This window comes from Platalea leucorodia (assembly GCF_965183815.1).
Source record: "Platalea leucorodia genome assembly, chromosome: 1".
NCBI lineage: Eukaryota > Metazoa > Chordata > Aves > Pelecaniformes > Threskiornithidae > Platalea > Platalea leucorodia.
In genome coordinates, this window is record NC_138823.1 from 110754869 (window position 1) to 110767670 (window position 12802).

General features: G+C 39.9%; 1 protein-coding gene across 1 annotated transcript in view; it reads right to left on the bottom strand.

Annotated features, from left to right (window-relative positions):
• Positions 1 to 12802, bottom strand: part of HECW1 (HECT, C2 and WW domain containing E3 ubiquitin protein ligase 1) — a gene marked incomplete at both ends in the record, with an annotated part of 179009 nt that overhangs the window by 79970 nt on the left and 86237 nt on the right. The window contains one exon of the mRNA XM_082329339.1: positions 11654 to 11823. Within this exon, the coding sequence (XP_082185465.1) occupies positions 11654 to 11823 (170 nt within the window). The remainder of the gene's footprint in view (positions 1 to 11653; positions 11824 to 12802) is intronic.

A 12802-nucleotide genomic window follows, 5' to 3' on the forward strand; every position in this document is an offset into this window, starting at 1 on the left:
AACTCCCTGAAAGGAGGCTGTAGCAAGGTGGGGGTCGGTCTCTTCTCCCTAGTAACAAGTGATAGGATGAGAGGAAACAGCCTCAAGCTGCACCAGGGGAGGTTTAGGCTAGACATTAGGAAAAACTTCTTCACCAAAAGGGTGGTCAAGCACTGGAACAGGCTGCCCAGGGAAGTGGTTGAGTCTCCATCCCTGGAGGTATTTAAAGAACGGATAGATGTGGTGCTCGAGGACATGGTATAGATGGACTTGGCAGTACTAGGTTAACAGTTGGACTCGATGATCTTAAGGGTCTTTTCCAACCTTGATGATTCTATGATTCTATGATTAAACCAGAAGGTAAGCTACAGCACAGGCTACTGGAACAAATGATACTGGGGAAGATAGGAACAGCAGCATCTAGAACTGTTGTTGTCACCAAGTGCTTTGAAACATGTGACCACCACCTCAGCCAATCTAGTTTTAAGAACATCTATTTTTATTTGTAAGTAATGTTTCAATAAGCTCTTAGAGACTGTGTGCATGCAAACCTGAGGTAGGGTGGTATTTAAGGTCGCAGGAGCAAGGAAGTCCATGTGTACAGCTTCCAAGCATAGGAGCATTAGGGCACCTGGAGATGTTGGGATCTCCCCATAGGGAAAGCAAAGCTCTATTTAGGAACAATAGTGAAAGGCAAATATATTAGATAACTTGGCCTTGCTTGCTCCTAGATTAGCTAAATTCAGTACAGACTTGGGAGCTGGTGACACAGGTCACCGAATCGTTTTTCCAAACAGATCTGCTACTACTAGAATATCATCAATCAAAAAAAGCACATCTCTGCTGTGGTGTGCAGTAGCAGGAGAACTGTAAGACTGCTGTTCACGTAACTGAAAGGTCAGTATTGAACTGGAAGACAACTTCTGTAGTAAGTGAATATTGAGATGGATGAAAGGATTTTCTAGCTTTCCTGCTGCCAAAACCAATCTTCACAACAGAATCATGCTCTGGGTTATCGAGGCCTGGAGTTAAGCCATAAATTGCTTGCTCTATTGAATCATGATCTAATTTTCAGAAACGCTTAGTTCGAACAGCTTCAAGTGAAACCACGTGAGTGGGATATTCTGTTAATCAGGCCCTGCAAAAATGCAAATAGTCAGAGAGATACGATTCAAATAACAGCTAAAGTATTATTTTCTTCTTCTTTTCTTCTACATCTTCGCAACAGATTATCAAAGAAAATAAACCCAACAAAGGGGAGAACATTAATTCCCCATATATATTGCAAGTTGCCTTATGAAAAAAAGTTGTATTACCATTACTGTTTCACCTGCTAAAAACCTTGGGTAACTGCCACTTCATGACACTTACAAGAAAAGCAGAAGAAGGGAATTAACTTCTAACTGAATGAGGTTATTGTAACATACAGCAATTTGCCATTTAATGAATTCTCCATTATTAAGCTGTTGACACCTGTATTGTAAAAAAAGTCTCTGTGGGGTAGAGCATGTACACACACAGAGGTAAAGACTGAGCTGTTCGTAAGTGGAAAGTAAAACATGGGTTAATGACCTGCACCTTCATACATTACTAATATTTTGTCTCATGGTACAACTCTGAAGCAAATCAGAATCTGCATGGACATTTGTTTCCACAATATCAGGTGGAACCAAGCCTGACAGTTCCTTTCTTGCACAAGAAGCACATTGATGTTTCCCAGAGTAATTATCAGCACCTGAGCAGAGAGTATGGATGCATGGAGCAAGGTGCATTGGAACCAACAAAAGGAAATGTCCTTTTTTCCTTGAACAGCCGTGCCTCTCAGATGTACAAATGCCAGGATATTCCATACAATTTGTAAAATCAAATTGTGTTCTGATTTCATCACCTGCCAACCACGTTGCATTTGGGGATACACAAGACTGCCCTGGGACCAGCCCCTGGTCCACGATCACAGTTCCTAAACGCTTCTTCTAGGAGAATGTTCTGATGCATAAAAACAGCAGCATCTTGGAAACACATTCTTGGCCTTTAAGACCAGAAGCATCCTGTGGCAGAGCTCAAAGGTTTTACCATTTGGAAACAACTGCAGTTTGAGATCAAAAGTGAACTCAGTGAAACGGGTTTGGAGACAGCTTGTAAAACAGTGATAATTTTACATCTTTCAGTTTTCCATTATCTGAGCACTTGCTCCTGCTGTCGCTTTCATCTAGTTTAATCGCTAATGGACAAGATTTTTCTAAGGCAATCCCTGACCATGGATGCCTCAGGCTCAGGCCACCACACTGAAAAGCCCGAAGGAATCCTTGTTTGCAGGACACACTGGCTTCTGGCCCTTTGAAAAATGGATCCCAGAAAAACACCTAGGTCTGAGAACTCAAATACTTGTAAACTCATTTTCAAAAGTCACCAATCACTTTTGAACACATGCGGGTTCTTGTGATTTTTAAAGATGAGACTGTCTTCTTCGGATGCAGAAGCAAATCACCATCAAATCCTAATTTCTCTCTCTTCCTTCACCTTCTGACAAGCACTGGCCCCTGTACCTTAGCCACAAAACATTGGCTGCATTCATACTGTTCAAGCCTTCGCCTTTACTATCCTAGCTATCTGGAAGAGAAAGGATCCTGCATTTCATGGTCTTCTCCAATGTAACTAACATAAAACATTAGTATTATATTACTGCTGTAATAAATGACATCCTTTCCTTGCCTAATATTTGCTAACTGTCATAAAGCAATGTCCAGTTTGTGAAGATGACAGCATAAGCTTCATATCCAAGTTGGAAAAAAAAAAAAAAAAAAGAGACTGATTATAAATTCTGTGGTACCCTTGGGTTCACACTCAGTGATGTTGTAATTAATAATTCATCCCAAGGAGGGGCAAGAAAAGGAGGCTGTAAGATCACAACAGAGATAAAACCTGACTCTCTTCAGGATGAGGAAAGCCTGACAGGGCTTCTTACATGTGCCCAGAAACTACACCACTGATAGCCAAAAGTGCTGCATTTTAAGAATAAGTCTGCTGCCATTTTTTGATGTTACTGTCACATTTTCTTCTGTGACTCTTCCATTATTTGGAACTTTTCTTGTTACCACAACTCTTAGTATTATAGAATTAACTCAGAAATTAAGCTTTCACATTAAAAAGAAGTATAACGTCATGGTTGCAAAGAAAAACAAGAATACAAAAACTTTAGTACAATGATCCCAAATATATTATTTTCAAAAGACCTCTGATTTTTCTGACAGTCACTCCTTGAAGCCAGATCCTTTTATATTTTGCAGCTGGCATTGGCTACCATGCATTTTCTTTCACAATCTAAGACAGCAATCTTTGAGCTGTATGTTTTCATCGGGGCCACAACTCATTTTGCGGGCTTGTTCATTGGTTGGGTTTTTTTCCACAACAATTTAAGTTCCTTGCATCACAACTGTTAGTGCAAACTCTGCAAGACTGGTCAAGAACTTCATGGAACCTGTTGGAATCCAAAGACACTAAACTAAAATTTACACTAACTGTAGTCGGGTGTACTGAAGTTTACATAAATGGGCTTTTTTCACAGTCAAAGAACAAAGTGAAAAATATAGTTTCTGGCAGTTTTTAAATTATGATGTCCTGACTTAACTTTTTCAAAAGGTTTAGCCTCTCCAGCTGTCCAGAGGTCCACCAAACTTGACGATGGCTGCATGGATGTGGTTTGTGACTTCATCTGAGGCTTTCTTTGTACTTTAATACAAAAACTCTCAAAGGAAGTAATAGATTTCAGCACAGGTGCAAACTCATCTACCAAAACAGCTATAGTTTCAAGGCTAAAGCTCCACCCAAGGAAAAGACTTTGTCTAATGACTGATTATATATTTATTTGGATAACAGCAGAAAACAGGACACTGGGAAGAACAATCCACAAAAATTGTAAGTAATGGCTAGAACTTGATGTTTTTACTTGATCCCTAACCAAAATTCAAGTAAAATGCATTATATAGTGGATGAACGGATAACAAACAAGAATTTAAATCTCTATTCTCTGATTAGCCCAAACCAGTAATTACCTATAACGTTGCATTAGTCACAGTGCATTACCCCACATATCACGTCAACTATTGCTTCATACAAAATGACCCTTAGAGCTTGAGACGATACGTGACACAGCACGCTCCACAGAGGATATGGCAGACTGCCCCAGCAAAACTGCCAAGAAATTACCATTAGGAACAACCTGTTTCTTACAGGCCCTTAGAAACAGTCTCAGACCCCATCTTGTCCATGTAGTGTATCAGCTGTCCCCTTATCTGATCCTTAGTGGTTAGGGATGAGAGGGCTCCTGTTTATAGGTGAGCTGTAGATGAGTGGAGATCACAGACACCCTCACAGTGAGTAACACCACTGGGAGGTTGAGGTGGTCAACAAGCTGCCCCTGTGTCTGGTCTGGTAGAATCCCAGCCCGGAAAACCCCCAGAGTTAGGGGCTTTGGAAGAGAGTGCAGGGAAGCTCTGAGTGCTGAGCTCCAGAGGGGGAGAAGACCTTTTTGTGTTCCTCTAGAAATGTATTAGGACTGTTACAAAAAATGGTTATCTGTCAGGTATATTCCTAAAAGGAAGCTATACACAGAAAGTCTGAACACAAGGAAGTCAGTCATTAGGATTCTCCTCTCATTTACACAGATTTTACACAGCTGCCTCCTGCAGATTCACTCTCACAGGGACACAAATCAGAATCAAAGCTACCTAGGATCAGCTGACACATTCATACCCTCACACCATCTCAATGACCTAAATATAAATCTGATTTTACATTATTGCTGCCATCTTCAAGCAAGATCTGAAAACACTGTAATAAACACCATTGAAGGAGTTTCAGACAGTGATCTACTTTTCAGTGCCTATTTGCTTCCAGACCTAACAACAGTTTTACATACATAGATGATTAACTCTCTTAACGTGAACAGATCTTGTGGAAGTTTAATGCATGACATATATGGTAAAGAATGAAGCCACATGCTAATGCTGACCTGGCAGAATACATCTGTATCCATTTATAAGATACAGAACCATTTCCAGAGCTTAAGAATAGTTTTCATAGAAAGGCAACTAATGATGATGATTAATTCCCATGTTTTATTTTTCCCAATATTATTTGCATCCCTGAATATGGATAGATCACAGTGATCAGCTCTCAGTAACGCTGTCAAGGAAGTTGTTGAAATGAACTGAATATGTCCATTAGCACCAATTAGACAAGTTAAGTGCAAGTCAAGTTCTTTAAAAACAGTCAGTATAATAACTGGTGAAAGGTATGTAAATTAATACATTGGTGACAGGAAGAATTAGGCTCATGATCTGGAGTTGAATAAGAAATATAATTAAGAAGAAAATTTATTTGCGATATCCATCATGCCACAGGGACAATACAAGCAGAAGTAAATCTTAAAAGGCTGTAAATTACATTTGATGGATGAAGACAGATTTAGTCTTTCAGCCGAATATTTCATTAGTGGGTTTTTCGTTTCAAATACTCCAGTGAAACAATTACACTCTTAATGCACTCACCACTCTCCATCTGTATTATTCTGCTCCCCATTGAAAAACTTCCTCTACATATCACTACTATCACAAACAACATTACCCACACGAACACGAACAACTGGATAAGCTCGTGGGGAATTCCAGTTTCTTAAACTTACTACAGTGCTCCTCAATAACAACATAAAATATCACAGTGTCAGTAGCGTCAAGCACAGAGCTCCACTGCTGCCAAAGGCTGGGACATGCCCACACGTACTCTGAGAGAGCCCTGGAATTCAGCAGTGACCACAGAGTGCCGGATCCAATGCAGTACCTTATTCTGGTATGGCATAATGTTGTGGTTTTTTTTTTTTTCCTACCATAAAAGCAGTGCACATAAATATGCGTTGCTGTTCTAAGGTCTGATTCAATCCTTTCTACTGAACTCCTTCAAAGTTGGATGGGGCATTCAGCAAATTGGCTTCTTAGATTTCACCCTCAGATTCACTACCTCTCTGTATTTGAAACAAGAAATAAAAAAAGTCCTTCCCATCTATTTCATGTATTCCACAACATTCAGAGTTACTAGTTAATAGGCTCATCGTGAGTAGTTGTGCAAGATGTCTCTTACTTTATTAATGGCAAATTTCAGCCCTAAGACATAAGAAATTTAAAAGAACTTTGGATAAATCAAGTGCAAATGCTGCTTAAAGAGTTGGGGTTTTTCTTCATCTCTCACGAATTGTCTACAGATTTATGAGAACAGCATAGACTGGAAATATTTGAGGACTCTCATGAGCACTAGTATACAAGATTAGCAAGACTGATAGTCTTCTAGATGCAGAAGTTGCAATTAAAATACATTTCTAGAAGAATAACATATTAAAAAAAATCTAGACTTTTTTTCACACCGTAACCCATTCCTGAAAAAACTGAAGCTGGCTTGGGCTTTCACACTTCAGTCATCACCAGATATTCAAAAACATGCAGCTGTAAAATCACAGCTTTTCTGTGTAGTCAAACTATGTTTTACACTTTACCTGGCCATGTGTGCAGAAATGTTATACAGTGAAGCTACCACCCACAAGGCTTTACTCGGTCCAAATAACATCTTTGGCAAAACTCATACTGAATTCAGGATCTGGATTTCACTGCACCTACATTGGATTTATGTTTAGGTGTAAAGGCCTCCAAGTTCCTGCAGCAGATTCTTTTGTGTTTGCCAGTAGAAAGGGGAAAAAGGTTATCTAAGTTAAACAATAAATAAGTAGTTCAATCACTGTGATGTTCCTATTGCTTTTTTCGTTTTGGACTTCTGGTGAAATCACGCAATGATTCTGTGAGGCCATGGTAGGACTGCCAGCATCTACTGCTCTGAATATTAGATGAAAATCAGACCAAATATAACCTGCTTTAGTTTAAATTCATACTGTTGATTCAAATATATTAAAGCATCTTTAATGGTTTAACTTCATTCTGTAAGGATTCACCTTTGATCAAGTATCCCCTGCTTGCATCACTCCAGGTTTGTGCTACATCAGGCAGCACCCATCATATCAGTCAACATGAAGCCTCAAGAGAAGCAGAGCGCTAATATAACCCCATATTGCACGATCTGGCTGCTTTGACAAAGCATCTATCAGTCCCACTACTGCTGGGTGGTCCATCATACACCAGTTCAGTATTCATGATCACAGAATCAGTGAGTTAGAAATCTGAACCGTAAGAAAAGCAGTTACAAACCAGGACTCAGTCAGTTGCATCTGTGTCATCTGGGCATTCTTGCAAGCAGCATCCAAACCCAATGTTTCTATCACTCATGACGGCCTGCAGTACAGAAGCCCTCTCTCCCCAAACCACCTCTCTGGCATTCGAGCCCCTGACTGTTTCCTTCTTCCAATTTTGTGTTAGTAATCTGAAGAGACAGGTTACGTGAGAATTTATTCAAGTGCAGTATTTCTGAAAGGTTGTGGGTTATCTGAGGTGCAGAGAGTACAAGTTACACATGTGAAAATACTGTAATTCTGTTTATCAGATCTGACACATTAACTACTATTCGTTAAGTGCTCCTGCAACAGACTACTGAACACCTCTGCTTATACACATCAATTAATTCACCAGTGAAATGCGGCTGCCTTCAGAGTGATAAAGCAGCCACCCAAAACACTGTTCTGTGCCTCAGCTATAATTTAACAGTATTTGTAAAGGCTAAAGCAAAGAAACAAACAGCAAAGCTACAAGGATTTGAGATAGCTTTTATCCTAGTACTGGGCTCCCACTTTAAGGCAATCCGTTCTTCCAGAGCTAGAATTATCAGAGTTGAAATTCAATGCATCATTTAGCAGATGAAACTTCCTAGTACTTTAAATATGCTGGATGGTTGCAACAGCCAATTTTTATGGTCATCTCACTGCCCATTCCTTGAGGCTCCCCATCCACTCAGTAGTAAATGAACAAAAACTGAAGAAGCGGTTAGCTCAAACTGCCACAGTTAGAAAGAAATAGCATAAATATGTCTAAGAGAAAGTCCAGAGGCCTGAAGTAATTTATCTGCAAAACCATCAAGAGAATTTGCTAACCAGCTAGAAGTACGTGAACTACTTTTTAAACCACTTTGCTTTGTTGCTTATGATCCCCAATGATCTCTATTGCTTGTCTGAACTAGCTATCACTTTACTGCTTGCTGACAAATTAAGTCTACTTAAAGGAGCTTTTTCCAAAGAATGTGACAGCAGACACATTGTCTCAATATGAAACATTATGGGAATAGTGTCATTATTTTTCTAATATCAATATTAGAAGAGATACAATCCACATTCACTCTCCTCAATTCTACTGGATGTACAGAAGATTTGGAAAGCAGGCAATTCCTTCTGAGATTTCCTTTGCATTTTACATCAAGTCAGCATGACAGGACAACTCGCACACTATGCTCTTGCAACTGTGTAGACTGCCAGCACAATGTCTGCTTAACCTAGGAGTTTAGAGTCAAGCTGTCCAGTGGCATGCGGTTTCCAAGAACTCACTTATTTCATTTAACAGTACAGATGTTGCTGAAGAATGTACCAGTTTGAAAGTAGAGCCAGGGGTAAGAAAACAAGCAGGACCATTAACCCTGATTCAGTAACAAGTTCCCAGTCTGAAGACACTTGTTATTGTTTTTATTTTCTGCAGCTGCCTACTTCTCATTGACCCTGTCGAGGCCTAGGCACCATCAGTAGCTCATCTGAATGTCCCTCAAAGTACTTATCATTTGTCATTATTACACATGGCAATATTCAGTACTTTGGCTTAGCAGAATCTGATCGTATGCTTCTGTGAGCATGTCAGAACATACAGAAACATCACAAAATGACCCCTCTCTACCAGCAGAAGGTACCACCTGGGCTTTAACCTGTCTCAGTGAACAATTCTCAGTGTGTGAGGGCTCTTTCACCTCACGCAGAGCCCTGCTGCAAGTGTCAAGATGTCACATGCTACTCTTCTCTCTTAGTAAGAAATTTCCATTTCCTTACGTCCTCTTGTACAAAGTACTGCAAAACAGAGCAATGGAAGAATAGCTTTAAGTCAGGATAACTTGTGCTGAACAGTATTTGAACAGTGTGCGAAATGAAGATGATCATCAATATTACATGACACATGAAAAATTGCCTGAGGTATCATGGTGCTCCCAGAGTGTTCTTACAATGCAGGTGGTTACTACATAAACAGAACAACCTGGTAAGTATATGGGGAATACCACAGTGAATTAATGTAAGCAAATGAATCATCTCTCAGTCTGTAGGACTTTATTTTAGTGTTGAGGCCCTACAAAACTGAGTCAACTCTTTCACTTCTGAATTTGCTCAAGGGTAATCAAGAACATATATAAAGATCCCAGTCTACAGCAATTTCTATAGTTTTATTTACCTATCCCAGATTTTTTCAAGTTTAGCAGCCAAAACAAATTAGATATGTCATTCAACTGAAGAAAAAAAAAAAAAAGAAAGAACATCTGGCTTCTATTTACATGTAGTGACAGAGAACCTTAGGAAAGAATCATCCTTCTGAAATAATATATTGTCTGAAATATTTTTTTTGGAAAACAACTAGTGACTGATCCATTTAACGAAACATGGCTACAATTCCTCAATATTTTTCACTTCATATATTCACATCCATCAGCGAAAAGGGTGGACAGCAGAATGGCTACCACCACGATTCAGCAACAGTTTGCAGTCTTCCTTCTCCCCTTGTCCCATAAAGGGACAAAGATGAAGAAAATCAGGCCTAGGGTCTTCTGTGCAATAGAAACCAACGTGGGTTTTCAGTACCAAAACAAAGACTTCAGACCAGCTGATGTGCATAGACTGCAACACAAACGCATGCAGTTAAACATCTCAGTATCAGCTGAAGAGAAGGCAGAAGGAGAACATGTTGAATGACAGCTCTGCTGTTTTAGACTCCTTAGCCAGTAACAGGCTAACAACAGAAAGGGAGAAGCAGTGTGCTTGCATGCAATCAAGAAAACCAGGGGGCTGAACAGAGAAGCTGGAAACCAGCTGTGCTCTCTTGCTTTCCGATGTCCATAATTAGGCCATTTCATTGTTTCTCCTTTTCTGGCTGCCAAACTCCACTGGAAAAGAAACGTCAGCCCACAAACTCAGCCATCCCACACGACCTGAAGAGAAGACATCTTTGACATTTTATCAGGGCCACATTCTTACTCTTTGGTTATTTTATCCTCCAGCAGTGCAAAAGGACCTTGAAGTGAGAACAAGTTACATTGGCTGGCGGTTGCCTTTGTCAAGAGAAGACTTCTGACCAGCATTGAGGGCTTCTAAAAAGCCTATTTTCAGCACAGCTGCCACATCCCTCTTTGGATAAGGACAGCCTGCGTGCCACCTCAGCGGTTAACTGGCTGATACAGAACGGTAGAACCATTCATATCCTGTGTCCTCCTCTGAGTGTCAGTTCCTGGCATCCACACTTGCTGCCAGCTCCCACAATCACACGTACCGTGATACACATACAGCAAGTTTCCCCTTCATGCCTGCCCGCCTCTAGGCCTGTGTCTCATGCACTTTACTGAAAGATCTCTGCCGACTCCCTCATCCGCCATGTCAGTTTGAGCTCCTCAGCTTGACCTGGGACCCCTCAGCCAGATACATCTGACACTTGGAGCCACAGAGAAGTTCCAGCTTGGTGGATGCCTCATGACAGGGCCTTCCACTTAATTAAGTCCTATTAGAAGGCATTTTTCTCACACTAATTTCGAGGTCGTCCCCTCTGCCCCTGCCATATAACCTCCCCCACATAGGCTCACCTGTCACATAACCTGATGTGATACCTAGTTTCTTGACTATCCTCCTCCAGGTAGGAGTATTCAGTGACATTTCTGCTTTTTTTCCCACTCACACTTTCGTATCTATACAGTTTGACCTAATTACCCCTAAACCACTTCACAATTTGCATTTTAATTTGAATAAATCTGTTTAGTCTATTTATTTACTTTTACTCTGTCCTGTAGTGGAGATACTGATCTGACAGGGCACATCAGTAAATCACACCCATTATGTCAGGCTACTTTAATTCCAAAGAGATTCCTTATTCCCTGCTGTCTATTGCCATTTCAGGTGTACTTTAAAAACAGCAGGCAGCAACTGAACTCTCAGATCTCATTAATACCTACTAAGCCCTTCCAACAAGAAGCAGCAGACTAGAGAGCATTTCTTCAAGGTGATGGGCAAACGTGCCAAAGTTGCCTTTAATTTATATCATCACTGACACTTTTCAATCACACAGACTCTTCTTATTTGCATGCTATACTTGTTCAGCTTTATACAATATCTCCTGTCTGTGTAAGAGCACTATGACAATCTAGCAGCAGGCCTTTCATGCTATTCAAGTTTATTTTTCAATTCTGGGTTATGCCTGCCTTCAACAATTAACAACTTCATAAATTACATCCACAAAGTACAACATATACTGAAAGTTTTAATGTATCATTCATCTTTGTAGCTAATTATGCCTTTTGCATTAAGACAAGAAGTCATGAAATACATCAAGCACAGTTAGGTCAACAACTGCTTAGCCAAAAAGAAAAAAAAAAAAAAAAAAAAAGGAGGGATATTGTTAGAGTCATTTCCATGTTTTACGAAAAGTCTCAGCTCAACACTCAAACTGCTTACCTCTCCTTGCCAGATTGGGTTAACGGTATTACACATAATCTTAGATCTCTTCTCCTGTCCATGATGAGGAAGCGCTGGGAAGATGCTATGTTTTCCAGGCTGGATAGAAATCTTCAGATAAGGATCTGGATTGAAGAACATTCCTTTCTTCAGACCGAAAGCCTGGAAATCTGAAAGAAGATAAAGAACTTGATTATTTGTCACATTCCAGGTAGCTCTCTGGGATGTTAGGAGAAGCATACAGGAAACTGGTAAGGAATGCAAATAATACGGCAGGAACATGAAAAAACTCACTATGTTTCTTGTGAGGTAACGTAAAGCCGAACCATAATGATCCTGTGATTTAGGATTCACAAATTATTATATAATGAAATTGAAAATTTTACAAGTTGATTGTGCAGAGCAATCTGGTTTCTAAATCAATATTTGTGCAACTTGAATTAAGTGATCTACTGATTTTTCTAAGGAGCTAAGCACTTGCTCAGCCTGACTCCAAGTGGCAGGACTACTCTGAAAAAGAGACCCATTCATTTAATCACAAAGACATGGCATTCGGTACCCAATGTATATCACTTCTCCTAGGTATCAATTTTATCTTTCTATGAATCTTAGCTTTTAGACCACTGTTTTCTACACAAGAAGTTGTTTTACATTTTTCCCACCTTAAAACGTTTCCTTCCCTGCATGGGTTAACTTTACCTGTAGTAACTTAGGGAAACTCTCGTATATGATGTCCAAAATTGAAGCAGGGCTTTCTAGCTGCAGAACTCCCAGGGAACGTAATATGAGTCACACAGACAAAAAAAATCCCCAGACACTTATTTCAAAATTTACTCATAATGTTCTGAAGAAAAACACAAAGTCCATTTGTCCCTGTGAAGCCCATGAAATGCAAACCAATCTACAGGTATATCATTAATTTTGGCTCAACAGCTACAAACTAAAGCCTCTGGCCTTCTCTTTTTCCAGATGCATTTCTAAGCTTTCTTTGGAAAATATAAGCACTTACTCCTATTAGTGAGATCAGTAGCTAATTTATTTTCCACCACTACTCTTTGCATGGAGATTCTCCTCCTCTGTTTAAAGCTTTATTTCACATAGGGTTGTAAGCACTGAACTGCATTCTGGCTACTTTCTCTTGCTGTATTG